General features: G+C 66.2%; 4 protein-coding genes across 4 annotated transcripts; 1 reads left to right on the forward strand and 3 right to left on the reverse strand.

Annotated features, from left to right (window-relative positions):
• Positions 1–1129: 1129 nt before the first annotated feature.
• On the reverse strand, positions 1130–8492 carry THBS3 (thrombospondin 3). Its single transcript, XM_054001045.1, has 23 exons — positions 8313–8492; positions 7405–7611; positions 7011–7267; positions 6816–6918; positions 6570–6596; positions 6223–6305; positions 6076–6127; positions 5836–5984; positions 5550–5690; positions 5302–5379; positions 5067–5219; positions 4855–4965; positions 4651–4758; positions 4268–4427; positions 4060–4178; positions 3909–3961; positions 3578–3771; positions 3325–3503; positions 3163–3211; positions 2801–2997; positions 2551–2723; positions 1585–1724; positions 1130–1429 (listed from the first exon to the last, which is right to left on the reverse strand). The coding sequence occupies exons 1-23, from the start codon at positions 8389–8391 to the stop codon at positions 1371–1373; spliced, it is 2871 nt and encodes a 956-aa protein (XP_053857020.1). The 5' UTR covers positions 8392–8492; the 3' UTR covers positions 1130–1370.
• Positions 8493–9661: 1169 nt separating this feature from the next.
• MTX1 (metaxin 1) lies at positions 9662–12894 on the forward strand. Its single transcript, XM_054001155.1, has 8 exons — positions 9662–9819; positions 9902–9971; positions 10893–10972; positions 11102–11194; positions 11491–11673; positions 11905–11981; positions 12231–12385; positions 12510–12894. The coding sequence occupies exons 1-8, from the start codon at positions 9739–9741 to the stop codon at positions 12734–12736; spliced, it is 966 nt and encodes a 321-aa protein (XP_053857130.1). The 5' UTR covers positions 9662–9738; the 3' UTR covers positions 12737–12894.
• A 1380-nt stretch (positions 12895–14274) lies between these two features.
• Positions 14275–18265, reverse strand: LOC128820450 (lysosomal acid glucosylceramidase-like). The gene is made up of 11 exons (XM_054001226.1): positions 17975–18265; positions 16942–17050; positions 16625–16816; positions 16410–16556; positions 16143–16276; positions 15760–15932; positions 15422–15659; positions 15118–15342; positions 14865–15028; positions 14656–14781; positions 14275–14575 (listed from the first exon to the last, which is right to left on the reverse strand). Exons 1-11 carry the CDS (start codon positions 18263–18265, stop codon positions 14467–14469), a joined length of 1908 nt encoding a protein of 635 aa, XP_053857201.1. The 3' UTR covers positions 14275–14466.
• Positions 18266–21118: 2853 nt separating this feature from the next.
• Positions 21119–24150, reverse strand: LOC128820418 (lysosomal acid glucosylceramidase-like). The gene is made up of 9 exons (XM_054001188.1): positions 24017–24150; positions 23795–23903; positions 23529–23662; positions 23014–23186; positions 22680–22914; positions 21758–21982; positions 21515–21678; positions 21312–21437; positions 21119–21236 (listed from the first exon to the last, which is right to left on the reverse strand). The coding sequence occupies exons 2-9, from the start codon at positions 23859–23861 to the stop codon at positions 21131–21133; spliced, it is 1230 nt and encodes a 409-aa protein (XP_053857163.1). The 5' UTR covers positions 23862–23903; positions 24017–24150; the 3' UTR covers positions 21119–21130.
• Positions 24151–25100: the final 950 nt, after the last annotated feature.

Here is a 25100-nt window from a genome sequence, read left to right on the forward strand (position 1 = left end):
GCCTGTCCGTGCCCGGTGTTTCCCCTGTGTCCAGCCTGTCCGTGCCCGGTGGTCCCGGCTCGCCCCGTCCCCGCCCCGCGCGTGCCCGGCCCGGGCGGTGGCCCCGAACCTGCGGCGCCCCCTGGCGGACACAGCCCCGCACGACGCTCCCGCCGCGCACCGGCACCGCCGGGCGGGACCGGGACCGGCACCGGGACCGGGACCAGAACCGGGACCGGGAGGGGGAAACGGAGTGAGACCAGCAGCGAGACAGGGAGTGGGACTGGAGCGAGAACGGAACCGCTGCTGGAAAGAGACCGGGAGCGGAATCGGGAGTCGACTGCAGTAATGCAGAGCGGGAGTGAGACCGATACTGGAGCGACACGGGAGCGGGACTAGGAGAGGGAGCAGGAGATAGAGCAGGAGCAGAGTCGGGAACGGTACTGGACCGGGATCGGAGAAGGAGCAGAAGAAGGACCGGAACAGGAACGGGAACCGCGGTCGCCCCTCGCGGCTCGGGGCCGCGGGAGGAGGCGCTCAGCAGCCAGCGGTGATTTCACCTGTCCCGGTACTCCCGGGGAGAGCCGGCTGCGCTCCCGCCGCGGCCCCGGGCCGGGAACGGGCACAGGCCCCGGCCCCGGTCCCGGCCCCAACACCGGAGGGCAACCCCGCGTTGCCCTTTTAAGAGGGGCCCGGTGCCGCCGCGCCCATTGTCGCCGCCGCCGCCGCGGGGCGGGGGGGCCGGGCCGGTGCCGGGGCCGCGCGCTCCGGGGCGGGCGGGATGGGGGGGTGGGGGCACATTCCGCCGCGTTGCCGGGACAGCCGTCGCCGTGGCGACCGGTCCCTGCCGCCGAGCCGCGGTGCGCGCCGCGCAGTTCCCACGGAGCGGCCCGGGCGGCGGCGGCGGCTCCACTCCCTCCGGGGCGGCGGGAGGGCCGGGATGCGGTGCAGTGTTGTGCTCTCGCCCACCAATATTGCACTCGTCCCGGCCTCCCGCCGCCGCGGGCTGCGCCTCTGGGACCGGCCGGGCGCTGACCCAACCCCGCGACCACCGGGAGGACGGCGCGGGACGGAGCCGAGAGCACGGGGCGGGGGGGGACCCGCGGCCCTCTCGGGCCAGCGGGAACCCCCAGGGACCGGGCGCGCAGGGTAGAAAACACTCAAAACTTTATGGCCAGGCGTGGGGCAAGGACCGGAGCGCCCGGGGCAGGCGTGGCGGGAGCCCCGGCACTGCGGGGCCCCGGTTCTGGCAGTGCAAAGTCCGCGGGGGGCCGGGAACGGGGCCCGGCCGGGAGGAGCGGCGGGGCCCGGTGCGCCCCCGGGTGCCGCCGGTGGCGAGAGCCCGGAGCGCCACCGGTGCCGCTGGCGGGGGAGGCCCGTGCCGGGCGCGGTCACTCGCGTCCCTCCAGCAGGAACCGGCGGAAGGGCTCGAAGTCGGCAGGGATCGTGTCTGTGGGGAGCAGCGCGGGGGGCGTCAGGAGCCGGCGAGGGGAGCGAGCCCCGATAAAGCCCCCGGCCCAGGACTGAGCCCGCCGCAGGGGCGAGGGAGGGGATGCTCGGCCGGCCGCCGGGCCGGTGCGGGGGTCCCGGGGGGGCCCTGCTCACCGTTGCAGCGGTACTGCAGGTTGGACCAGATGATGTTCTCCTGGGAGAAGCAGAAGACCCCCAGCCGGCCCCCGCGCATCGTGGTGTCGATGATCACACCGGAGTCGGCCACCAGCTGCGGGCCCTCGTACAGACGGACCCTGCGGGGGAACGGGGCCCGACCGCTCAGCGGGCCCTCACCGGGACCCCGCCGGTACCCGACCGGGGCAAACATCGGGATCCTACTGAGAAGCCATCGGGGCCAGCATCTGGATCCCATTGGGACCCCTCCACGACTAGCACCGGCCCCCGGGCTTCCCGATCCGGGGACGGTGGCACCGGGCTGGAGCCGGGGCATCCTGCGGGGGACTGGGCCGGGGGCACCGGACCGGCTGGATCCTCGGCCCGGGGCCCCCCGCCGTTGCCGGGCTGAAGCCCCCCGCGCCGCCCCCGGCCCGGCCCCGCCGCCTTTGTCGGGCGCTTTGCATGTGAAAGGCGCCGGCGGGGTCGCCATGGCGACGGGACAATGGCCCCGGGGGCCCGGGGGGCGGAGGGCCCGGCGGCGGAGCCCCCCCGCCGCGGCCGCCCCGGCGGGAGCCTTAAAGGAGAAACGCGGCTGCGGTCCCACCGGGCAGAAGCCCTCCCCACGGCCGAAATCTCCCCACGGCGGTGGTCTCACGGGGCTGGATGCTTCCCACGGCCGGCATCCCCACACTGCGGTGGTCCCACAGGGCTGGATCCCCCCCCACGGCCGGCATCCCCTCACTGGGGTGGTCCCAGGAGGCACAACGCCTCCTCACGGACATCCTCCTACCCCTGAGGTGGTTCCGCAGGGCAGGATCCTTACTCTTGGTTATCGGAGGGGCTGGTTCACTCTAGGCTTGGTTTCTCACCAGTGACCATCCCCCCCACTGGTGTGGTCCCACTGGGGGTGCACCGTGGGGAGCGCAGCCCCCACCCCAGCGGGCCCCATGCCCCCCTGCTTACCTGATGTAGCCCACCTGGGGCCTGTGTGCCAGCTGCCAGCGGTAGGATGTCTTGTCCCTCCAGCCCACGTTCCGGGGGTCCTTCCAGAGCAGGCGGACGTGGTCGGGCGTGTGGCCCGTGTGCCACAGCGCGTTGCGCAGGTGCTCCCCAGGGCCCGTCGAGGACTTCACTGCCTGCAGGTGCACGGGGGCTTCAGGGGGGAGCTGAACAGGGGGGCCTGACCCAGCCCGTGGGTGGGACCACCACCCACCTTGAGCTGCAGCCCCGGCTCGGCCACGGCACGGAAGGGGGTGGCCTGCCAGTATGTCTGCTCCGTCTGCTTCCACATCACCACGTAGAAGCTGGCGCTGTCCTGGTAGCTGAAGATGAAGCCGGCGTAGTCATCGTCGGTGATGGTGTTGACGTGGAAGGTGCCCTCAAAGTCTACCCCGTTGAAGGCTGTGTAACCTACAGGCAGGAAACGCTGCGGGGAGCCCTCTCTCCCTACGGGACTCCCAGCCCACCCACCCTTCATCCTTCATCTGTGGGGCAAAGAACCGGCCCTTACTCCCTGCACAAGTGGGAGTAGAGGGGGCTGCCCCCAGAGCCTGTGGGTGGGTGAACATATCTTACCCACAGCCAAACCCGGGTCACTGTTCATGGTCTGCACGATCTCCATGCCCTGTGGGGGGACAGCTGGGTGAGGGGCACCCCTGCACCCCTGGGCACCTCCCAGTCCCCTCAGCTCCCACCCTGCAGCGCAGCCCCCAGAAACACGGGGCGCAGCACCCACACCTGGTTGAGCACGACCCAGTTGGGGTCGATCTGGGCGTCCCCCTCGGGGTCAAGGATGACGGTCTGGTAGGCGCGGAAGTCGGTCAGTGTCACCTCGGCGCTCTCGGGGCACACGTCCAGCTGGTCCACCACCGTGTCGTTGTCGAAGTCCTCCTCGCAGACGTCACCCACGCCATTCCCTGGGGACACGCGCTCAGTCAGGGCTGGGCTGAGCCCATGCAGGTCTGCCTCCCTCTGCCCACCCCACGCTCACCGTCTGAGTCTTTCTGGTTGGGGTTGGGAATGAGGCGGCAGTTGTCTGGGCCCGGTGCCACATAGTCCGGGATGCCGTCGTTGTCATCATCATTGTCACAGTCATCCCCCAGCCCATCGTTGTCCGAGTCCAGCTGGGAGCTGTTGGGGATCTCGGCGCAGTTGTCCTTGGTGTCCTGATGCCCGTCCCCATCACTGGGAGCAAGAAGGGGGTCAGAGCAATGACAAAACTGGGGATCTCCCCGAAGACCCCATTGTCCCTCCTGACAGGAGCCCAGTTCTGCCCCCCGGGACACAACTGGGAGGTCACCCCACTGCAGTGCTATCCACACCTGTCCTCGTTGGTGTCACAGATGTCTCCTACCAGGTCACTGTCCATATCTGTCTGGAGGAGAGCGGAGCCCTAGTTCAGTGGACATCCTGGGGCGAGGAGGAGGAGGCCAGGCCCCAGTCGTCCCAGGCCCAGCCTGGCCCCAGCCATACCTGAGTGGGGTTGCTCATTTCAGGGCAACTGTCACAGGCATCCCCAACACCGTCCTCGTCCCGATCAGTCTGCAGAGGGTTGGGCACCTTGGGGCAGTTATCCAGCATGTTGGGTATCCCTGCAAGGATAGCGCTGAGTGGATACCCTCCCCCACCCTGGTGAGACAGCCCCCCCTGGCACAGCCAGGCCAATCCAAGAGCGGCTCACCGTCCCCATCAATGTCATTGTCACAAGCATCCCCCTCGCCGTTGCTGTCCGTGTCCCGCTGGTCATTGTTGGGCACGTTGGGGCAGTTGTCACAGGCATCCCCAAAGGAGTCAGTGTCCGAGTTCTGTTGGTCCTTGTTGGGGAAGAGCCGGCAGTTGTCCTGTGGAGAAGAGGACGGGGATGTTGGCATTGCGGTGGTGGGCAGACAAGAGGCCACAGTCCCACAGTGGTCAGGGCAGAAAGACATCTCCAGCACCTTGAGACCATTCCCAAACCACCAGCCTGCTGCTCCCCAGGAGAAGCATCTTGAGGGACTCAGAACACAGCCAAAACAAGAAACCCTCCTAGAACCACTGGCATGGCCACCCGTCCAGCACAGCCACCTCCACATTCTTGACACCATCACCATCAGCGTCGTCATCACATTGGTCCCCAATGCCGTCGTTGTCAGCGTCCTCCTGCCCAGAATTGGGCGTCAGGCGGCAGTTGTCCTGCAAGCACAGCCAGCATTAGGAACAGGGAGAAGATGAGGTCTGGAGCACAGCCCTGCTGTGGATCCTGTGCCCCCTGTGCCCCCTGTGCCCCACCTGCTTGCAGTGCTTGTTGTTGTCGATGCAGGGCAGGGGCTCGTCCGGGTACCCATCCAGGTCTGTGTCTGGCCCACACACATTGCCATTGCCAGCCCAGCCCACGTTGCACTGAATAAAGAAGAGATCAGTGGCTGGAAAGGGCCCTGGCAGGACCAATGCTGCCATGCTGTACCCCCCACACCCTCCTCCTGTCCCTGTCCCCTGCTCACTGCACAGGAGATCTCCCCATTCCTCTCAAACAGGCAGAAGCCGTTGATGTCGCAGGGGTTGGAGGTGGGAGTGCTGCAGGACCTCTGTGGGACGCAGCCAGACGTTTGGTTGCCCACAAAGCCCGACTTGCAGGGCCCGCACTTGTAGGAGCCCTGGGGGAGAGAGGGCAGGGGTGGGATGAGGGGAGCTGAGCGGCCCCGGGAGCAGGGGAGGGAGCGGGACAGCGCTGCTCACCAGGGTGTTGGTGCAGATGGAGTTGGGGTCGCAGCCCCCATTGTTCCCATCGTTGCATTCATCGATATCTGTGCAAACCTGTGAGCAGTGTGGGAGAAATGCTCACCTGGGGCCTTTCCCTGTGGGTGGCTCTGCCCATTCCTGCCCCCAAGAAGCTGTCCTCCTCCGCAGGCACTGCATTGTCCACGCTGTCCTGCGCTCCAGAGATCCCACAGGGACCTGGCCCGGTCCCCTGGCACTGCACTCACCTGCTTGCTGGCCCTGGCATAGTCCACCCCCACGCCAGAGACGGTGTTGCCTCGATAGCCACGGGGGCAGGGCTCGCAGCGGAACCCGGGGGCTGTGTTGATGCACTTGGAGCCGGGGAAGCAGGGGTTGGCATGGGCACACTGCAACACCGGGAGAGACACAGCCTTCATCCTTGGGCACCTGCTGCTGCCCCAGGCCGTCCCAGGGCCTTCCCAGAGGAAGCATCCTCTGCACGCACAGCCCTGGCAGTGCCAGGGCTGCTGATGCCCCCCAGACCATGCCCACCTCCTCGATGTCAGCGCAGTGTGTGCCGTTGCCCTCCAGCCCCGGCGGGCAGGGCCCGCAGCGGTACCCTGGGTACTCGTACGTCTCCATGCAGTCCACGCCGCTGAAGCAGGGATTGGGGTTGCAGCGGGAGCGGTGCTCATGGAAGCCTGAGGAGAGGAGAGGCAGGTGAGGAGAGGCAGGTGAGACAAGGTGGCCCTCTGCCCCCCGAGGTGGGAGCAGAGCCTCGCCAGCACTCACCGCAGACCTGGCACTCCATGATGGTGTTGCGGATCAGAGACATCTCCTTCACCTGCAAGGCAGCAAAGCGTGGAGCATCAGAAGGGTGCTGGTGCTGTGCTCCAGGAAAATCCAGCCCAGGGAGTGTCAGTACCCCCTCAGTCCCACCTGGTCCCTAATGTCCTCCCGCAGCTCGGTCAGGACCCGGTTGAAGAGGGTCAGCTGCGTGACCAGTGCCTTGGTCTGCTCACCTGCCAGCAGCAGAAAGGAAAGGTCAATCCCAGCACAAAGTCTCCCAGGGCTGTGGGCCAGGACTGCTCTGCCCGTTGGCACTGAGCTAGGAGGATGAGGCACCTGACAGCCTCATCCTGTGCTCACACAGAGCCCCTTTTCCTGTAGCACACCCCACACCCTCTGATCCCACATGGGGCACTGAGGCTGTGCAGGGATTTCTGCCTCCGTGGGGTCCCAAACGCCTCACGCCAGGCAACGAGGGAAGCAGAGCAGGGACTTACCCAGGATGGAGGCCAGCACACTCGTCACTGCAAGGAGAGAGATGAGACATTACCAAATGCTGCTGTCACACCCCAGCAGCATCACCTCACATGGTCACTTCTGGTCAGCACATGTGCAGCACTGTAGCTCCCACCTGTGTGGGGACACTGGGCCAGGAGGGACAGGAACATCCCTCTGTGCTGTCACCCCCACCCCCCTGTGCCACGTCCCACACACGTGACCCCCAAAGCCCCCCAAGCCATTACCTGCACTGTGAATGGATTCATCTCCTTGGAAAGGGCACTCACTCAGGGCCCCTACACGGCTCATGGACCCTCCCAGGATCAGCTTCATTGACTCTACAAACCCCTGATGTGTGTGGGGAGATGCAGTCAGCGTGGGGGGGCTCTGCCCATCCCCAAGGGTGCGTTGGCTGGGCTCTCAATCCCCCTGGCACTCACCTGCATCCTCTGGTAGGCCTTCAGCCCTGTGCGCACCTCGATGGACTCCACCTCGGCCAGGGGGATCTCAGAGAGCTCAGGCAGCCCCACGCTGGAGTCCGTCTGCTTGCAGTCGACGTAGAGCTCCACGCTCAGCGTGTCCCTGCGCAGCCCGCTCAGGCGCACGATGACAGAGTGGCTCTGCCCGTCCGCCACGTGCGCGTGCTGCAGGTTGACCGAGTGCACCTTGTTGTCCTCCCGCAGGTACCTCACCAGGACTGCAGGGCAGCGGGAAGGGGCCGTCAGCTCCCCCCCAGCACTGGCAGCACCCTGGGACCAGCGTGTGCCCACTGCTCTTCCCTGCAGGAACTCAGTCCCGTCCGTCTCAGAGCAGGGCCAGTCCATCCCCACCCACCTTTGTTAATCTTCCCCACGACAGAGACCTCCAGCCATCGGGTGTTGTCCTTCTTGGAGTAGAGGCCGAAGAGGGTCCCCCCCTGCTTGGGGGGCAGGCGGAAGGTGGACAGGAGGTACACGTCGTTGACAGTCAGAAGCTCCATGCGGATCTTGTGGGCCACGCTGGCCATCTGCCGAGCCTCGCTCACCAGCAGCAGGTCGATGACTGCGGGGCACGAGCACCGGGGTCGCCGCTGCACCGGCAGCCGCAGCTCCGGCCGGTGACTGCGGGGATGCCCGGTGCGGTCAGAGCGGGGGTGGGGTGGGGGTGTCCCTGGACCGCCGGGCTCTGGGGGGACCAGGGAAGCCCCGGGGGCTCCGGGGCCGGCCCCGCGCGGTGGCGCTCCAGGACCGGCCGCGCCTCCGAGCGGGACCCGCGGAGCCCCCGCACCGGCGAGACCGGCAGAGTCCCGGCCCGGAGCCCGCCCCGCTCTTGGGGCTTCCCTGCATCCCGTTCCGCGGAGCTCCCCGCGGGCCAGCCCCAGTAAGGGGCGTCCGGACCGGGAGACCTCGCAGGGACGGTCGGAGCACCGGCACCAGCTCGGGGCGCTTAGCGGGGAGCGCGGACAACCGCACGGGTGCCCTCCTGTTCCATGCAGACGCACCGGGCAGACCGAGAGGGGCTGCGGCGCCGGGGTCAGCCCCCGCCGCGGCACTCCCCCGCGGCGCCGAGCCGGCATCGGAGCCGGCGGCCGCCCGGCGTGAACGTTCCAGCGTCCCCGCTGCCCCGCAGCCCAGCTCCCCCGGGGCGAGCAGAGCCGCTGTCAGCGGCCGTGGGACGGGGTCTGCCGTCGCCGACCCCCCGAGTGTCGCCCGTCCCGCAGCCCTTCGGGGCCGCCCCACCGCCGCCCCGAGCCCCTCCGGTACCTTGCAGCTCCTGACGCGCCGCCGCGGCGGCGCCCAGCAGGAGCAGCGCCAGGAGCGCGGGGCTCCCCGGTGCCCCCATGGTGCCGCCGGTGCCGCCGGTGCGGAGCGGAGCGCGGCGGGGCGGGGTGGCGCACGGGGGAGGGGCCGGCGGGGCCGGCGAGGAGGAAACAAAGAGCCGTCAATCACCGGGCGCATCCCGGGGACACCGGCGGGCCACCGGCCGCGGCTCCGGCCCCGGAGGGGGGCACCGTGCCGGCGCGGCGCACTGGGCCCGGGGCTTCGGGGACGCCCCGGCACTGCCGGCCCCGGGACAGCCCCCGTTCACAGCGCCGGTTCACCGGGAGGTCAGGCGCGGGGGGCTGGGGTCGCCCCAGCAGCGCCGGAAAATCCCGGCCCGGTAGAGCGGGACCGGCGGCGGGGCCGTTTGTGCGGGGGTGCCCCACGACGCGGAGCCGCCCGGGCCGGCAGAGCCCCGGGGCCGCTCCGTACCGCCGGGGGATGCTCGGGCCGCTGAGCCGCTCCCGCGGAGCTCCGGCCAAGGCGGGCGGGCGGCCCGCGGCGTCCCGGCCGTGTTTACAGCTGTTTCCCCCGGTGCCATAACAACGGGCCGAGCCCGGCCCCGGGGCTGCCCCAGCCCCGCGCCCCCGGTCCGGCTCCGCGCCAGCGATCCCGCGTAACGAGGGGGTGCGGGCGATGGAGGGGGGTGGTCCCGAGCCGCACACGGGGCGTTTTCCTTCCGCCGCTGCCAGCGGGCTCCCGGCCCGGCTGCTGTCCGTGGAGAGCTGCGGGGGGGTGCGGGGCCGAGCAGGGTGAGCAGTGCGGGCCCACGCGGGGAGATGCGGGGCACAGCAGGACTGTGCGGTGCGGGACCGAGAAGCGTGAGCAGTATGGAGCTGAGCTGAGCGGTGCGGGGCCATGCGGGGAGATGCGGGGCTAAGCAGGACTGAGCAGCGTGGAGCTGAGCCGTGCGGGGGAAGGCAGCGGGGCACAGCGGGGCTGTGAGCACGGTGCGGGGCACGGCAGGGCTGTGCGGTGCGGGGCCGGGCAGGGTGAGCGGCGTGGAGCTGAGCTGAGCTGTGCGGGGCGATGCAGAGAGATGCGGGGCACGGCAGGACTGTGCGGTGCGGGGCCGGGCAGGGTGAGCGGTGTGGAGCTGAGCGGTGCGGGGCAACGCAGAGAGATGCGGGGCAGCACAGCGGGGCTGTGAGCACGGTGCGGGGCACGGCAGGGCCGTGCGGTGCGGGGCCGGGCAGCGTGGAGCTGAGCTGAGCGGTGCGGGGCGGGACCCCCGAGGACCCTGCAGACACCACCACCGTTCCCACGCCCGGGCTCCGCTCGGCTCCGCTCCATCGCGGAGACCCCCGGCCGGTGCCGCCCCGCGGCGGGGGCGGGCGGGGCCGCCCGTCCGGTTCCGGGTCGGCGGAAGATGGCGGCGCCCATGGAGCTGTTCTGCTGGGCCGGGGGCTGGGGGCTGCCCTCGGTGGACCCCGACTGCCTGGCTGTGCTGGTGAGCGGCGGGGCGGGGGCGGCGGGGCTGGGCCGGGGTCCCGCGGGCAGAGCCCCGCTCTATCCCTCCCTCCCTCCCGCAGACCTACGCGCGGTTCACGGGGGCGCCGCTGAAGGTGCACCGGGTCACCAGCCCCTGGAGGAGCCCCTCCGGTAAGGGCCCCGCCGAGGATACCGGCACCACCACCGGGACCCCCCACCCCATGGTAGCCCCGTGATCCCGTTGCCCCCACTTCGCACCACTGCACCCTCCACGCGTTACGCCCCCCACCCCATTACAGCCTCCCAGCTCATCTTATCCCTCACCTCGTGTGGCCCCACACCACTGGGCCCCCTGCCCTATTGCACCCTCTTATCCCACGGCACCTCTCTTGCCCTGTGGTCTCTCCTCCCCACGTGGCACGATCCTACCCTACTGCATCCCCCTGTGCCTCATCACACCCCGTTACCACCATTACCATCTCATTACACCCCTTGTCCCGTCACACCCTCCCACCCCATAGCATCCCTCATGTCCTGTGCCCCTGACTGCACCCTCTCATGTTATTGTACCCCTTTGTCACGTGTCCCCCCTGCCACCGCACTGCCCTCTGACCCGTCCCAACCCCATCTTCTCATCACCATCCCTGTCCCATCACACCCCCTCCTGCCCCGTTGCACCCTCATGCCCCACCACATCCCGTGTCCCATTGCACCCCCCTATTCCATTGCAACTCGTGTGCCATTGAACCCCCTCATCACAGCCCCCACCTCATTGCACCCCCCTTTTTCCTGTTCCCCCATGCCTCACTGCACTCTTACACCCCATTGCTCCCCCTGTCCCATCACTCCCCATTGCCCCCCCGTCCATCACCCACCCCCACAACCCCCTTGTTCTGCCACATTCCCCATTTCCCATCGCACAGTTTCTACCCCCTCCCCTGCGCTGCTCTGTCCCCACCTCACTGTACACCCCTGCCCTGCCTCGTGCCCCTCATCCAGGCATGGGGGTCCATCCCCCACGGCAGCCCCCTGCACCCCTCACCTGCTCAGGGCACAGTGACTGCAGCCCCCACTCACTCCCCCTGCCCGCAGGGCACCTGCCCGCGCTGAGGACTCGGGACGAGGGCATCATCTCCAAACCTCAGCAGATCATCACACACCTCAGGAAACAGGTACAGAGGGGCTTGGGGCACCCCCTGCCCTGGGCTGCAGGAGCCCCTCAGGGGGGAGGGGACCCTGTTGTGTCACCCATGGGTGGGGTTTGGGCATCCCGTGGGATCAAAGTGGCGTTTGCTCCGCAGAAATACAACGCTGACTACGACCTGTCGGCCACGCAGAGCGCGGACACGCTGGCCTTCGTGTCCCTGCTGGAGGAGAAGCTGCTGCCAGTACTGGTGAGGCTCGGGGGGGCTGCAGGGAAGGGGGGGCTCGCTGAGGATGAGGAGCTGTGCCCGTGGGCTCGCGTGTGTGCCCAGCTGCCAGCAGCAACATCCTGGGAGCCCGGCATGGCAGGGATGGGGGTTTGGGAGGTGGCAGCAGTGGGTTGTGCAGCCCGGGCTGGGGTCTGCCCTTGACCCCATCGCTCCTGCAGCCCCTCATGGTCTCCAGGGTGGTGGTGCCAGGCAGGGGCTCTGGTGTGCCAGAGCTGCAGCCCCGCCGTGGCCAGGCTGTGGATTGTTCTCCACCACAGATCCACACCTTCTGGGTGGACGCCAAGAACTACGTGGAGCACACGCGGAAGTGGTACGCGGAAACCATCCCCTTCCCCCTCAACTTCTTCCTGCCCAACGCCATGCACAAGCGGCACCTGGAGCGGCTGCAGCTCATCTGGGGGGATGACTACATGGAGGATGAGGAGAAGCTGGAGAAGGAGGTGAGATATGGGGTCAGGGCACAGGGGTCCCCAGGAATCCCTGTGAGGCTGTCCTGGGGTGACTTTATGATGCTCGTATCCCCATTGGTCTGATTAGCCCAGAAATAAGTTTTGTACCTTTAAGATTGGTTCTGAAAAAGTCCAAACTGGGGTCTGGGTTCCCCCCTCCTGCTCCCCTGAGCACTGTGCTGGTACCTGGGCAGGTGACAACCCTCTGTCCTCCTCCTGCAGCTCTACCGGGAAGCTCGGGAATGCCTGACACTCCTCTCCCAGCGCCTCGGCTCCCAGAAGTTTTTCTTTGGAGACTCGTAGGTGGCCAAAGGGGGGAAGGGGAAGGGGCCTGAGAGCCCCCACACCCCAGCAGGGCTGAGGCCCTGTGGTCTGCAGGGAAGCTGCAGCCGCTTTGGGGGTGCAACAGGCTCGCAGGGGACAGGGCACTGTCCCAAGGAGGGGGAGCCACGTGGCATCCCCCTGGGGTGCTGGGGCTGGCAGTGCCTGGTGGGTCTGGGTGGCTTTGGGTGGGGACGGTGGCCCAGGCACGGCTCTCTGTGCCCCAGGCCGGCCTCCCTCGACGCCTTAGTCTTCAGCCGCCTGGCGCCGCTCCTGAAGGCCAAGCTGCCCAACGGGAAACTGCAGCAGCACCTGAAGTCCCTGCAGAACCTGTGCAACTACTGCACCTCTATCCTCAGCCTTTACTTCCCCTGGGACGGAGGTGAGAGCTGTCCCCCGCCTCACCCTGCGGGCTGGGGGTGACCTGTCCCCCCCAGGTGCATCCCCAGCTGGGGCTCAGTCTCAGGGTGACCCTCCCCACCCACGCCCCTGCTCTGCCCCTCCAGGTGATGCCCTGAGCGGTGCCCCTCGGGCTGCAGGCACAGATGGCAGTGAGGCAGAGGAGGACCCCCACAAACGGCGCAAGCAGCTGCTGTCAGTGCTGGTGGGGCTGGTGGCCATGCTGGGCTACGCCTTCCTCAGCGGCATCGTCTCCATCCAGCGTGGCAGCGTGGGGCCGGCCGGCCGGCAGCCCGTCGCCCTGGAGGAGGAGGAAGAGGAGGAGGAGGAGTGAGGAAGAGCTGTGTGACTGTTCCTTCACAGCCCCTGGAACTGACTGTTTTTACTCTGGGAGCGTGGCAGCAGCACTGCTCCGCTCTGTGTCCCACCAGGAACCACAGCCCGCTCCGTGGGAGCGTCCCTGCCACACCAATAAACCTCCCTCTCTCTGCCTGCGCCCTCTCGTACTCCCAGCACCCTCAAGGCCCTTCCCAGTTTCCCCAGTTGCCCAGGCTGGAGTTTTGCAGCATGCACCGGTGTGTCCTGTCTGTGGCTCTGCCCCTCACTGCAGCCTTGGGTCTTGCTGAGGTCCCGGAGGGGGGAACCTAAAAGCATCTGTGGCATCTGAGCAGTCCCTGTCCCTTCTCCAGCAGCTGTGGGGCTGAGCCCCACATCTCCCCAGCGTCATTGCCATGTTGCAACCCTCCAGGCAGCACAGACAGCAGCTCTGCGGGGCTGGTACCTCCCCTCCACGCCGCTGCCAGCCCGGCAGTCCCGAGCACGGCAGCACAGCCGAGACACGAAACCAGAGCCAAGGGCAGCCGGGGCTGCTCGTCAGGACACGTCCCCAGCCCAGGAGCACTCCTCGCTGCCAGCGGGACACCCGGAGCCCCGCTCCAGCAGCCGGGATCCCTCCAGCGCTGACATCTGTTTGCATTCCAGCACGCCTGCCAGCGCCGGGGAGCTCCTGCAGCTGGCACAGCTGGGAGCGCATCGCGTGGGCTGGGAGCGGGGTCGGGGGTGGCCACCTGGGCCCCGCCTGCCCCCGCGGTCCCCCGGGCCACCCGGCGCGGGGCTGGTGCCGGTGTTGGCCGCGCTGCCGTTCCCGCTGGCCGCTGCCGGTTTACGAGCGCACAGATGGAAAGGCGGCGCGGGGCCAGGCCGGCACACAGCCCTCGCTTGTTTGGCCGCCGGCTGCCACCGCCAGCGGCATCCCAGCGCCGCTGCTGTCTGCGGTGGCCGAATGTCCCCTCCTGGACACGCGGCCCCTTTCCCCGTGCCCCCCAGCCGGGCGCAGTGGCCAGGCGCCCCCACACCGGGCTGGAGCAGAGCCATGGTGCTGGGCCAGCTGCGGAGCCTCCCCCATGCTGGCCCAGTTCGAGGGGCCCCACTGGGAGGGGGATGACTCAGTGCAACCCCCCCCCCCCCCAGCACGCTCCCCTCTAACGTCACTCAGGAACTATGTGCCCCGTGCTCCCGGTTCCCATTAGCTGGAGGGGCTGATGGCTGCTCCAGCAGGAGAAAGCACAGCCGCCTGCCCTGGCCAGGGAGAAGCTGGAGCTGCCGAGGCCAGAGCTCTGCTCTAAATCCCGGCTGCGTGTCCTGACTGCAGCTTTGGGCCCTTCCCTGCCTGGGGGATGCTGCAGTGGAGGACAGGAGAGCGATGCCACCCCTTAGGGTGACAGCCCCCTGCGTCCCTAGCCCTGTGGGATGCCTCGGGAACCTGGGCAGGGGAGGGATGGGACCCATGGGGCCTCAAATCTGCCTCCTCTGGCCCCTGGCATAGTCCTGCCCACTGAGCTGGCACCAAGGGGAGGTCAGGGGTTCAGGAAAGTTTGTAGAAAACCTGTTTATTTTATGAAACATCTAGAAAAGCACAGGCGTTGCAGCCCTAGGGTCATACAGGTCCCCTGGGGCACAGGGGGCTGCAGGGGCTGTGCTGCAGCCCCAACCCCATTGGAGTCATCTCTCCAAGCTGCCATCAGCACCGTGTTCCTGGCGCTGGCACCTCACTCCTCTGCCACGCTAGGCTGGCTGCTTCCAGAGGAATGTCTGGATGGAGTCGCTGGGAGCCACGGCCTCGATGAAGCCGACGTGCGGGTCAGAGACCCCAAAGGACACGTCCACGGGGGAGCTGTGCAGAAAGCGAGAGGGGATGGGGGCTCAGTGGGGTCAGTGGGGCCTTTTACCAGGGATCAGAACTGAGCCACTCACCGGTTCAGGACCACCAGGACAACGGCGCCGTCGGGGCGCAGGAAAGCCGAGTGCTCCAGGTCGCACCGGCGGCACTTCTTGGAGACGGCCAGTCCCACACGCTGCGAGCCCTCGGGGATGAACTTGCTGTGGGGACAAGCAGGGTCAGAGTGTGGTACTTAGGACATGGAGCCAGCAGCAGGAGCCAGCAGCTTGTGGCCCTGACCCACCTGAAGTGCCCCAGGTGGTAGAACATGGGCTGCTTGTAGAAGACATCCTTGCTGCTGTCCACGATGACGGGGCTGTCCACGTAGTTCTTGCTCCAGTTGGGGCCTCCCTCCATGTCCAGGGCCAGGTTCCAGTCAGTCCAGCCCGTCACGTAGTTGTTGAGGTTCTGCAGGGCAGGGTGTGGTACTGAGCCACAGGCAGGCCCAGGGGCTGGCCAGGGTGGCCAGTGTGTCCACAGCTCCCACCAGGCCCTACCGACAGGATGCTGTGGCTGTACTTGCTCCCACGGTCCCAGCCACCCAGGACCACCCTGGGCTCCCAGAAGTAGGAGCCTGTGGAAGCCTCCGTGGAGAGGAGGAAATAGTCTGGGAAGAGGTGATGGGTGATGGAGAGTGTCAGGTCGATGGGTGCCAGAAAATCCAGGTACCAGTGGATGCCGATGCCGCTGATGTAGCTGGCAGCCACAGGGTCTTTGAGAACCTGGCAGGAGAAAAGGGTCACCAGTGCCCTGGGCTGGGAGATCTGCTGCGAGGCCAGGAGAGCTGCTATGGGGACTCACCACCTCGGCCCAGTAGGGCAGCATCACCCTCTGGTCATCCAGGATGATGAGCTGGACGTGGCGGTGGGAGCTGTTGGCCAGTGCCGGGCCCAGGTCCTGGGCGATGAAGTCCCGCTGGTGCTCCGGGGAGAAGCCCAGGCACTGGAAGGGGTAGAAAACAATCTCACCAGCCGTGGGCTCGTTCCCTGCTGTCACTGCCCAGAAGGTCAGGTTGTGCTTGGCATATTCATCCAGGAACCTAGTGTGGGGTAGAAGGTGAACGGCCCCGTCACACCTGTGCCAGCCCCAGCTCCAGGTATGGCATCCCTGGCACACACCGCACTCCCCTGGCCCCTCACCGGATAAAGTACTTGGCCCAGGCCCGGTGGTACTTGTCCCCGGGGCTGCCCTTCAGTGTTCCCCTTCCTGTCATTGCTCCATTCGTCTTCATCCACACCGGGGAGGTCCAAGGGCTGGCGTACAGGGACAGCGGCCGCTTGGCCACTGCCTGGGCTGCTTGGAGGATGGGGATCTAGGGAGAAATGGGATGGCACAGAGATCTCTGGGTCTGTCCCCGTGCTGGCTGTGCAGGCAGCAGGAGGAGTCACCTCCCTCCCCAGAGGTGGGAAGGTGCTCCCTTTCCCCATCCCATCCCATCCCATCCCATCCCATCCCATCCCATCCCATCCCATCCCATCCCGGCAGCAGCCCCAGTCCCTCAGACTCTTCCTGCAGGACTCACCTTCATGTGCGTGTCCTCCTCCGTCAGGTTGAAGTGCCTCAGCTCGAAGTCGCCCTCGGCGTCGGCGTAGGTGTACAGGCGGATGGAGAAGTCAGTGCTGGCCATGGGCACACGCACCAGGTTGTACTCAATGCCTGAGGACAGGGCAGGTGGCCATGGGCATCCTCGAGTTGCATTTGGGGGTCCAGATCCCCCAGCCCCTCAGAGCAAATCTCAGCAGCCAGACCCCAGCTCTACCAGCAGCAGCTTTGCCTGCCCTGGGCTCACCTTCCTCGGAGAAGTAGGAGCGCAGCAGGTGCTTCTGGGCCTCCTTGGACAGGGACTGGATGTTGATGGCAGCCGCGTCGGTGATGGAGCCACCAAAGCCCTTCACCTTCTGGTACCTCTGCGCTGTGTCCAGGGTGAGGTGGAAATCTGTGGGGACACACAGTGTCACCACCCCTGCCGTGGAGGACAGGCCCTCCCACAGCCCGGGGTGGTACCTGGGCTCTTGGCGTTGTGCTGGAAGCTCCCCTCGCTCCGCTCCAGCCGCTTGCCGGCCTTGCTGCTCTCGTACTTGACGTAGGAGCCGGGGGCTGGCAGGACCAGGGGGTCCAGCGTGTCACAGTACGTGGCACTGCAGGCACAGACCAGGGAGCCGTGCCCAAAATCCTTGGCGTCACAGGGACGGCCACCTGCAGCAGAGGAAAGAGTGGGTAGGCACCAAGGGCTGTGGCAGGAGCCCAGCTCATGCCTTCGACCCGTGACAGACTCCAAATCCGCCACCCTCCAAAGCCCAGGGAAACGTGCCAGCACGTACCTGTGGCCTGCAGGGCTGCCTGTGCCAGCAGGAGCCAGCCCAGGACACTGGCACAGCCTGGCCCCATGGCACCTCTGCTGCAGCGGCTCAGACGATGTCGACGGACACGCTGGGAGCAGGGCAAGTGTCAGCACCCAGAGCTTCTCAGCCTGACCCAGCCACACACAGGGACAGAGACACAGGGCAGGGAGAGCGCCAGCATCATCCCCCTGCCCAGGGGACCACTGGACCTCCCCTGCCAGGGCTAAGCCTGTCCTGCCCTCTGCCCACTGCTCCAGCCCAGCCCCCACCTTCCCTCCCACCCCTCCAGAGTCTACCAACAGTTCTGGCTATGACCCAGCTGGGGGTGCAGCCCCCCAGGTGTGGGCATCCCCCAGGTGTGAGCCACCCCACCAGCCTGCTGCTCCTAGCTGCCCACGCTGGCTGTACCCAGCAACTTTGTTCACTCCCATCAACTCCCTCCCACTCCTTCTCCCTCCTCACTCGTTCCACAGCTGTGCCATGCCGTGCTGCATCACCCCATGCATCCCCAGTGCCCCCCGAGCCATGGCTAGGAGCAAACAGCTCCACACTCCCAATCCCATATGTCTGGAAGCTGAGGCTTGTCCAGCCAGAGTGGTCTGGGGCTCAAGGCCCTGGCATGGAGAGTCCCACATTCCCCTGTTCTTTCAGGTGCTCACACCCTGTCCTGTCCTTCCTGTGGTGCTGGGCAAGGAACCTCTCAGTGAGAGCACAGGAGGAGCCACCTCCAAGCCTCAGGACCCTGGTGCCAGACTGAGGACACCTGGGGACCTCTGCCAGGGTGGGATGGTGCCCTCTTGTTGCTCCCCGAGCTCCTGTGGGACGTGGAGTGGGGCCAGGCAGCTGTCCCACCTCCACTGCCTCCCACTCCCTGCCAGGGAATGATGCCCAGCTTGGCCAGGGCACGGCCTCAGCACGGTCCTGTTGCCCAGGGCTGTTCCATGCCCATCCCTATCCCCATCTCTATCCCCATTCCCACCTGCTGGAGCCCCCTCGGACCCAGGGGACTCACCTGCTGCCAAACCAGCTCCTGCTGCGTCTCTGAGGCAGCGGTGGCAGGTCCTGTGTCCCGGCTGTGCCTGGTGGGAGGGGACGCGTCTGGCGAAGCAGGAAAGGTGAGTTTGGAATGGGACAGCTCATGGGACTCTGTGTTTGAAGAGGAGCCTGGGGATGATTTTGCAACCTGGCTCCAATGAGCTTTCCACACACCGCAGCATTTGCAAAGCTCTCCTGAAACCTGTTCCCGTGGCCAGAGGGGAGCTGGGGAGGGGAGGACGCTCTCCAGCCCCTCAAGTGCCTCCATCACCCCCCATAGCCAGGCCTGCCCTGCTCCCCTTGGGAAGAGCCCCACGGGAGCAGCCCTGTGTCCCTGGGACACCTCGGACAGGGCAGGGCAGGGCTGGCTGTGCCCACCCAGGCTCCCTGCTCTTGGCAGCACTTTGGCTTTTCACGAGCAGTGCCACCACCATGACCTGTGTCCCGTTTGTGGCTGCTCCAGGACCTTTCCCGGCTCGGGCAGAGGCAGCAGCCGGTCGTGGCAGGGACTCCCGACCCCTGCTGGGGTGGGCACAGTGGGGAATGCCCGCCCAAGTCCCCTCGCCCCCGCCGTGCCCCGCACGCCAGAGCCCCACGCCGCAGCGGGCTGGGTGGAGCCGGCAGCAGCGGTTTTATCATCTGCAAAACAAGTCTGGGCTCCACACCATCTAATTTGGGATCCTTCCTAATTGCAGGCATCTGCTCCGCAGGAGAAACAGGAGGCGGGCAGAGGAACGGGGGGAGTGGCAGCTGCCCCGGGGTCCCCTTGGGGCAGCTGGTCAGGGTGGCCAGGAAGAGACCCCCACGCAGGGACCACCGTCCCTCACTCAGCGTCACATCCCCACCCAGGAACCACAGCCCAGGGTCAGGGGCCAGGGTCACAGCCCCTCGCTGGAGATCGCAGCCCCCTGTGGGAAATAGTAAAGGTAAGATGCTTTTCAGGAAGCTGGAAAAGCAGGCCTTAGAAAGAGAAAGAGCAGAGAACTAGCTGCAGCTGCAAAGTCTGAAAATAGACAAAGTTACAATGAGTACTTTTACTAATTGGCTAAAACAATTGTCTGTAAGCTTTAGCAGAAGCTATTGACTTTTAGCGATATGCTATCAGCTAGAAAGTTTTCCAAGAAACAAAGAAATCTTCCACTGCTGCAGGTGAGCTTTACCATCTTCCTGTTGTCTCAGCCATGTAATGAGGCTGATGCTGCAAATAAAGCTCAAGGAACGTACCCCGACAGTCCCATCCCGTCGGTACAGAAAACACACCCACCCAGGGCCCTGCTCCTCCTGCTGCCCCCGGAGAAGGGATCCCCCAGCCTGCGGGGATGGTGGGGGTGGTTCCTCCAGCCTCACCCCACCCCTCACGGCCGTCCTGCTGCGGCTCCAAACCGGCAGGAGCAGCGAGCCAGCCCGGAGGGGCTGGGCCAAAGCCTTTCCCTGCACGCTTGCCCCTGGGCACTGCTGAACACCGGCGGTCAGGGCTCCATATGGGCCGTCCCGGCACAGCAGAGGTCCGGCGTCCCTTGGGAAGGGGACATTCCCAAGGTGTCAGGGACAGCGTGGCAGCAGCACCTGGGCACTGATGAGGTCACACCTCGAATCCTTGGGGTCAGTTCTGTGCCACTCTTGAGGGCCGGAGCACGTCCAGAGAAGGGGATGGAGCTGAGGGGGGATCTGGAGCTCCAGGAGGAGCTGGGGGGGCTCATTCTGGAGAAAAGGAGGCTCAGGGGGACCTTGTGGCTCTGCACAACTCCGTGACAGGAGGGGACACCAGGTGGGGGTCAGTCTTTGCTCTCAGGGAACAGGGACAGGACAAGAGGAAGTGGCCTCAAGTTGCATCAGGAGAGCTGTGGCATTTCCCAGGAAAGGTTTAGGTTGGATATTAAAGAAAATTTCTTCATGGACAGGACTGTGCAGCCCTGGCATCAGCTGCCTGGGGCAGCAGTGGAGTTGCCATCCCTGGAGGGATTTAATAAATGTGCATGGAGCACTTGGGGACGTGATTTAGGGCTGGCCTTGGCAGCGCTGGGGGAACGGTTGGACTTGATGATCTTCGAGGCCTTTTCCAACCTCAAGGATTCCATGATTCTATTCTATAATTCTAAGCACAGCCAGCCCAACCCAGCTGCCGTTGGGGCCAGCATTCCCCAGGAACATGGATTAAAGCACAGGACAGGCTGGTGTGCTCCATGAACAGGGCTGGGACGGAGCCCGGTGCCACCTTCACACCACACTCCAATAATCCAGCTGTAAAGCCTCTGGGTTTTTCATTTTCCCCAACCTCAGCAGTTCCGTGGCTCTCACACAGGGGCATTGGCCAAGGAGAGCTCTGGCTTTCTCATTCCTGTACTTCAAAGGTGCTGGTAACGTTCCCAAAGGCACAGGGAATACTGTAACCGGTATTTAGGGAAAGCAAACAGGACGGGGAGATCACTGCGGGCTGCGGCCGGTGTTGGCCACAGCCAGAATAGAGGGGACTCTGTCCAGAGGCCACCCTGGAGAGGTGGCACCAGCCTAATTTGTCCATAAGGTTTGGTGGATGGGGACACTGGTATCATTTACTCTTCCTTTCCGACAGCGTCTGACATTTGGGGTTTTTTTTTTTTTAAAAACTCCCCCAAAAAAGTAGGCTGGGGAAAACCAACAGCACATATGGAACGAATCAAGGGCTGGCAGCAGCAGAGGCTCCAGCTGCAGGGATAAACAAGGAGCCACCCGCAGGCCACGGGGGCCGGAGCCCCCGGGGCACCCCTGGCCCCGCGCCGCCCCGCCGAGGAAAACCGAGCGATTTCCGAGCGCGCAGAGGAAACACTGACGGGAACGGCGCATTCCGGAGGGAGCGCGTCATGGCTTTACTTGGCGCCCGCGACACACGCGAAGCTTTCAAGGGGGCCACGTGTGGAAGTGTGCTCCGGGAGACGGTGCAAAGAGAACTTCCAGGGGGATGGGAAGTGCCGGGAGGGAGGGGAGGCTGGGAAGCAGCAGGCCCCGGTGCCGGGAGCGCACGGAGCCCCTCGTGCGGGGGCTGCACTCCCAGCAATGGGTCACCGTCTGCTTCCAGCCTTGAGGGATGCTGGAAAGGGTGGAGGAAGGGTTGACCCCCAGAGCCCCCCTGAGCCCCCCGGCACTCCCCTGGCTATCACTGCTGGCGCCACAGGTAGGTCTGGATGGAGTGGGCTGGAGCCACAGTCTCAATGAACCCCATGGCAGGGTCCTGGATTCCAAATGGCACATCCCGGCCAAACCTGGGGAGCAAGAGGGGCTGAGCAGGTCGGCACAGATGGGGCTGAGCATCACCCCCACCCCCTGCCTGGGCTGACCTGTTGAGGACCACCAGGACAAGGGCACCGTCGGGGCGCAGGACGGCCACGTGCTCCAGCTGGCAGAGGAGGCAGCGGCGGCTGCTGCGCAGCCCCACCCGCCGGGAGCCCTCGGGGATGAACTTGCTGTGGGGAGAGGACCAGGAGAGGGGTTCTGCCCCTGGTCTGGGGCTGGCGGCAGCACCTGAGCCCCCCTGACCCACCTGAAGTGCCCCAGGTGGTAGAACATGGGCTGCTTGTAGAAAACATCCTTGCTGCCGTCCACGATCACTGGGCTGTCCACAAAGTTCTTGACCCAGTTGGGGCCTCCCTCCAGATCCAGGACCAGGTTCCAGTCGGTCCAGCCAGACACAAAGTGGTTCATGACCTGGGGGGGCAGGGAAGGGGCTGAGTGGGGCTCCCCCAGCCCTGGGTGGGCGGTGTGAGGGCGGTGTGAGGGCGTGTACCGTCAGGATGCTGTAGCTGTAGTGGTCGCCCCGCTCCCAGCAGCCCAGGGACACGGCGAAGCGGAACATGAAGAAGCCAGTGCAAGCCTCCGTGTAGAGGAGGAAATGGTCAGGGAAGAGCTTGTGGGTGGCCTCCAGGCTGCAGCCAGGTGGGACGATGGCATCCAGGTACCAGTGGACGGCCAGGCCAGCCACATAACGGGCAGCTGTGGCATTTCCCAGGACCTGGGGAGCAAAGGAGATGCCTCACACCAAGGCTACCCATGCCTGAAGCCTGCGGGGATGGACTCATGGTCTCCATGTGGTCTTTCAGGGCCACCTCTTGTCCCCTCCCGTGGGTGCCACACCCTGCAGCCCCCTCCCTGCAGCACTGCACCTCTTTGAGCAGCACCCTAGCATGGATCTGGTGCCCCAGCATGGCTTTGGCACCTCGCTGGGTGCAGTGCTAAGGGGGTGGGACACAGGCTTGCCCCTCAGTGGACCCCTTGCCCCCACCTGGCTCTGCTGCTGCCTGGTCCTCCCTCCTCACCCCCCTGGGGTGGTCCAGCCCCGCGGCTGTGGAGGCAAAGGAGGGGCAGGCTGCCTGGCCTGAGGCTGGGGCAGGAGCACGTTTTACTTTCTTTCCTCCTAGTTTAAGGCAATATCCCCAAACAGCATTGTGGGGGGAAACCAAATCAGCCAAAACTCTGCCCAGAAAAGGTGCTGGTGCCCAGCATCCAGGATGTGGGTGCCACGTCCTGTCCTCACTCCTGCCGGGCACACGCGGAGGCGGCTGCTCCGGAAGGAGCCGGCTCTGGCTCCCGCTCCGGCAGACCCGGTTTGCTCCCACTCTCCAGGGCTGGGAGAGGCCACAGCTCCATTTCCCATAAAGCCTGGGGCTGGGGAGTGAGGCAGAGGGGAAGGAAGGGACGCTGCTCTTCACCACTTTGGCCCAGTGTGGGAGGTGGATGCGCTGGTCGTCGAGCATGAGGAGCCGTGTGCGGTGGGGGCTGCGGGCCAGCGCGGGGCCCAGGTCCTGGGCGATGAAATCCCGCTGCTGTGCGGCCGTGAAGGCGATGGTGGGGGCCTGGGGGGGCGTGAAGAGCCCCGCCAGCGGCTCATTCTGTGCCGTCACCGCCCAGAAGGTCACGTTGTGCTTGGCGTATTCATCCAGGAACCTGGTGCAGAGAAGGGGGGGCAGAATCAGCTGGGCTGCCCCCCCACCCCACTCCCCGATCCGCCCGCTGTCCATCCCAGCCTGGTTCCAGAGACAGTACTTGATGAAGTAGTTGGCCCAGGTCTTGTGGTACTTGTCCCCTGCTTTCCCCTTCAGAGTCCCTTTCCCACGGACGTCCCCGTTACTCTTCATCCAGGCTGGGGCGGTCCAGGGGCTGGCAAAGAGCAGCAGCGGCCGCTTGCTCATGGCCAAAGCTCGGCGCAGGAGGGGAATCTGTGGGAGGGGGCAGAGGGACAGGGTCAGCTCCAGCTGCAGCTCCCCAAAACCGCAGGCTCACCATGGGAGGTAGGGGAGAACTCAAGGGACCTCAGCAGGGACTGGCAGCTGGCAAGCACCACCCCCCGGCACAGAGCCCTGGCTCCTCACCCTGCCACTGCCAGCTGGGATGCGCCAGGACGTGCCCCGGAGGAGGTGCCAGCTCCCACAGGCTGTCCCCATGCACCCTGCCACGGTGTGCAGGGCTCAGCAGCACCTGGTCCTGGGGGTCCCAGCACACGCAGGAGCTCCGGCGCGAGAGGGGACAAGGTGCCGATGGCAGCGGCTTCAGCCTCCCACCTTCATCTTCACGTCCTCGTCCACCAGCCTGAAGTGCTTCAGCTCGTAGTCGTTGGGGACATCATCGTAGCTGTAGGGGCGCACGGAGAAGTCGCTGCAAGCCATGGGGACCCGGATGAGGTTGTACTCGATCCCTGAGGAGCAAGAAAAGCATCAAGCGGCACCGGAGCAGGAGTCCAGGTGACGATGTCCCTGCAGCGGGGACAGGCACAGCCTCCTCTGGTGACCCCACGATCTGCTCACAGCGCCGTGCTCTCGCTGCTCACCGCTCTCGGAGAAGTAGGAGCGCAGCAGGTTGTCCTGGGCTGGCTGGGACAGCTTCAGGATGTTCATGGCAGCAGAATCGGAGAGGGACCCGCCGAAGCCCTTCACGTGCTGGTACAGCGTGGAGATGTTGAGCGTCAGCAGCAGCCCTGCGGGAAGAGCCCGGCTCGGTCCCTGCTGCCTTGGGGGCCCGCGGTGGCACCGCCACCCACCAGTGGCGCTACCTGGGGTGCGCAGAGTGCTCTGGAATTTCCCCTCGCTCCGCTCCAGCCGCTTGCCGGCCTTGCTGCTCTCGTACTTGACGTAGGAGCCGGGGGCCGGCAGGACCAGGGGGTCCAGCGTGTCACAGTACGTGGCGTTGCAGACACAGACCAGCGAGCCATGGCCAAAATCCTTGGGGATGCAGGGTCGGGCACCTGGGAGGCACGGGAGGGTGGGGGTGGCTGCCGGCTCAGGGACGTGTCCCTGTCTGCTCCCCCGCCTGCCCCGGGGAGATGCCACTGTCCCCGTGCTGCGCATCCCGGCACCTCCCGGGCACCCAGCGCCGCGCTGCCGCTGGGCTCCTGTCCTCGCCGCAGGGTGCCCCAGCCCCGCCGCCACCCCCGCCACGTCCCCGCGCTCACCTGTCACCTGGGGCACTGGCAGCAGCAGCAGCAGGAGCCAGCCCAGGATGCCGACAGCCCACATGGCCCTTCCGCGTTCCCCAAGCTCTGGAAGGTCCCGGGGAGCAGCACCTGCGGTGGGGACACCCTCAGTCACGGCAGCGGGGTGGAGGGATCAGCCCCATCTCCTCAGCCCCTGCTCCTCCGTCCAGTGCCACGGAGCTCCTGTCACATACTCCATTCCCCCCCAGACACCCTCATCTTGCCTGGGGAGGGTCCATCCCTCCCAGGAGCCCGCACCACACCCGCCTTCACCCCGGCTGCTCCCGACCTGCGCTGCCGCCAGCCCTCCTCCTCCTCAGCAGCTGCAGCCTCCCCACCTCGCCTTTACAGGGAGCTGCTCGGAGACCTCCCTCCGCAGCACACCCTCTCCCACCCCCACAGCTCCTCCTCGCTCTCCTCCCGGCCCATACCTGCCCTGGGGCGCGGACCGCCGTGCATCTCCTGGCCGTGGGGCTGGGGAGCGCCGGGGCCCCGCTGCCCTCCGCCGCCATGCCGAGGAGGGACAGGGACATGGTGCTGGCAGCTGGGCCTGGGTCAAAAGTCCAACCAGCACACAGAGGTGTCACAGGGACAGATCCGAGACCCCACTGCTACCCCTGAAGGAAGAATTGATGCATTTATTTTGTCAGGCAGGGTCCGGATG

This window comes from Vidua macroura, chromosome 29 (genome assembly GCF_024509145.1).
Source record: "Vidua macroura isolate BioBank_ID:100142 chromosome 29, ASM2450914v1, whole genome shotgun sequence".
In the NCBI taxonomy this organism is placed as follows: Eukaryota; Metazoa; Chordata; class Aves; order Passeriformes; family Viduidae; genus Vidua; species Vidua macroura.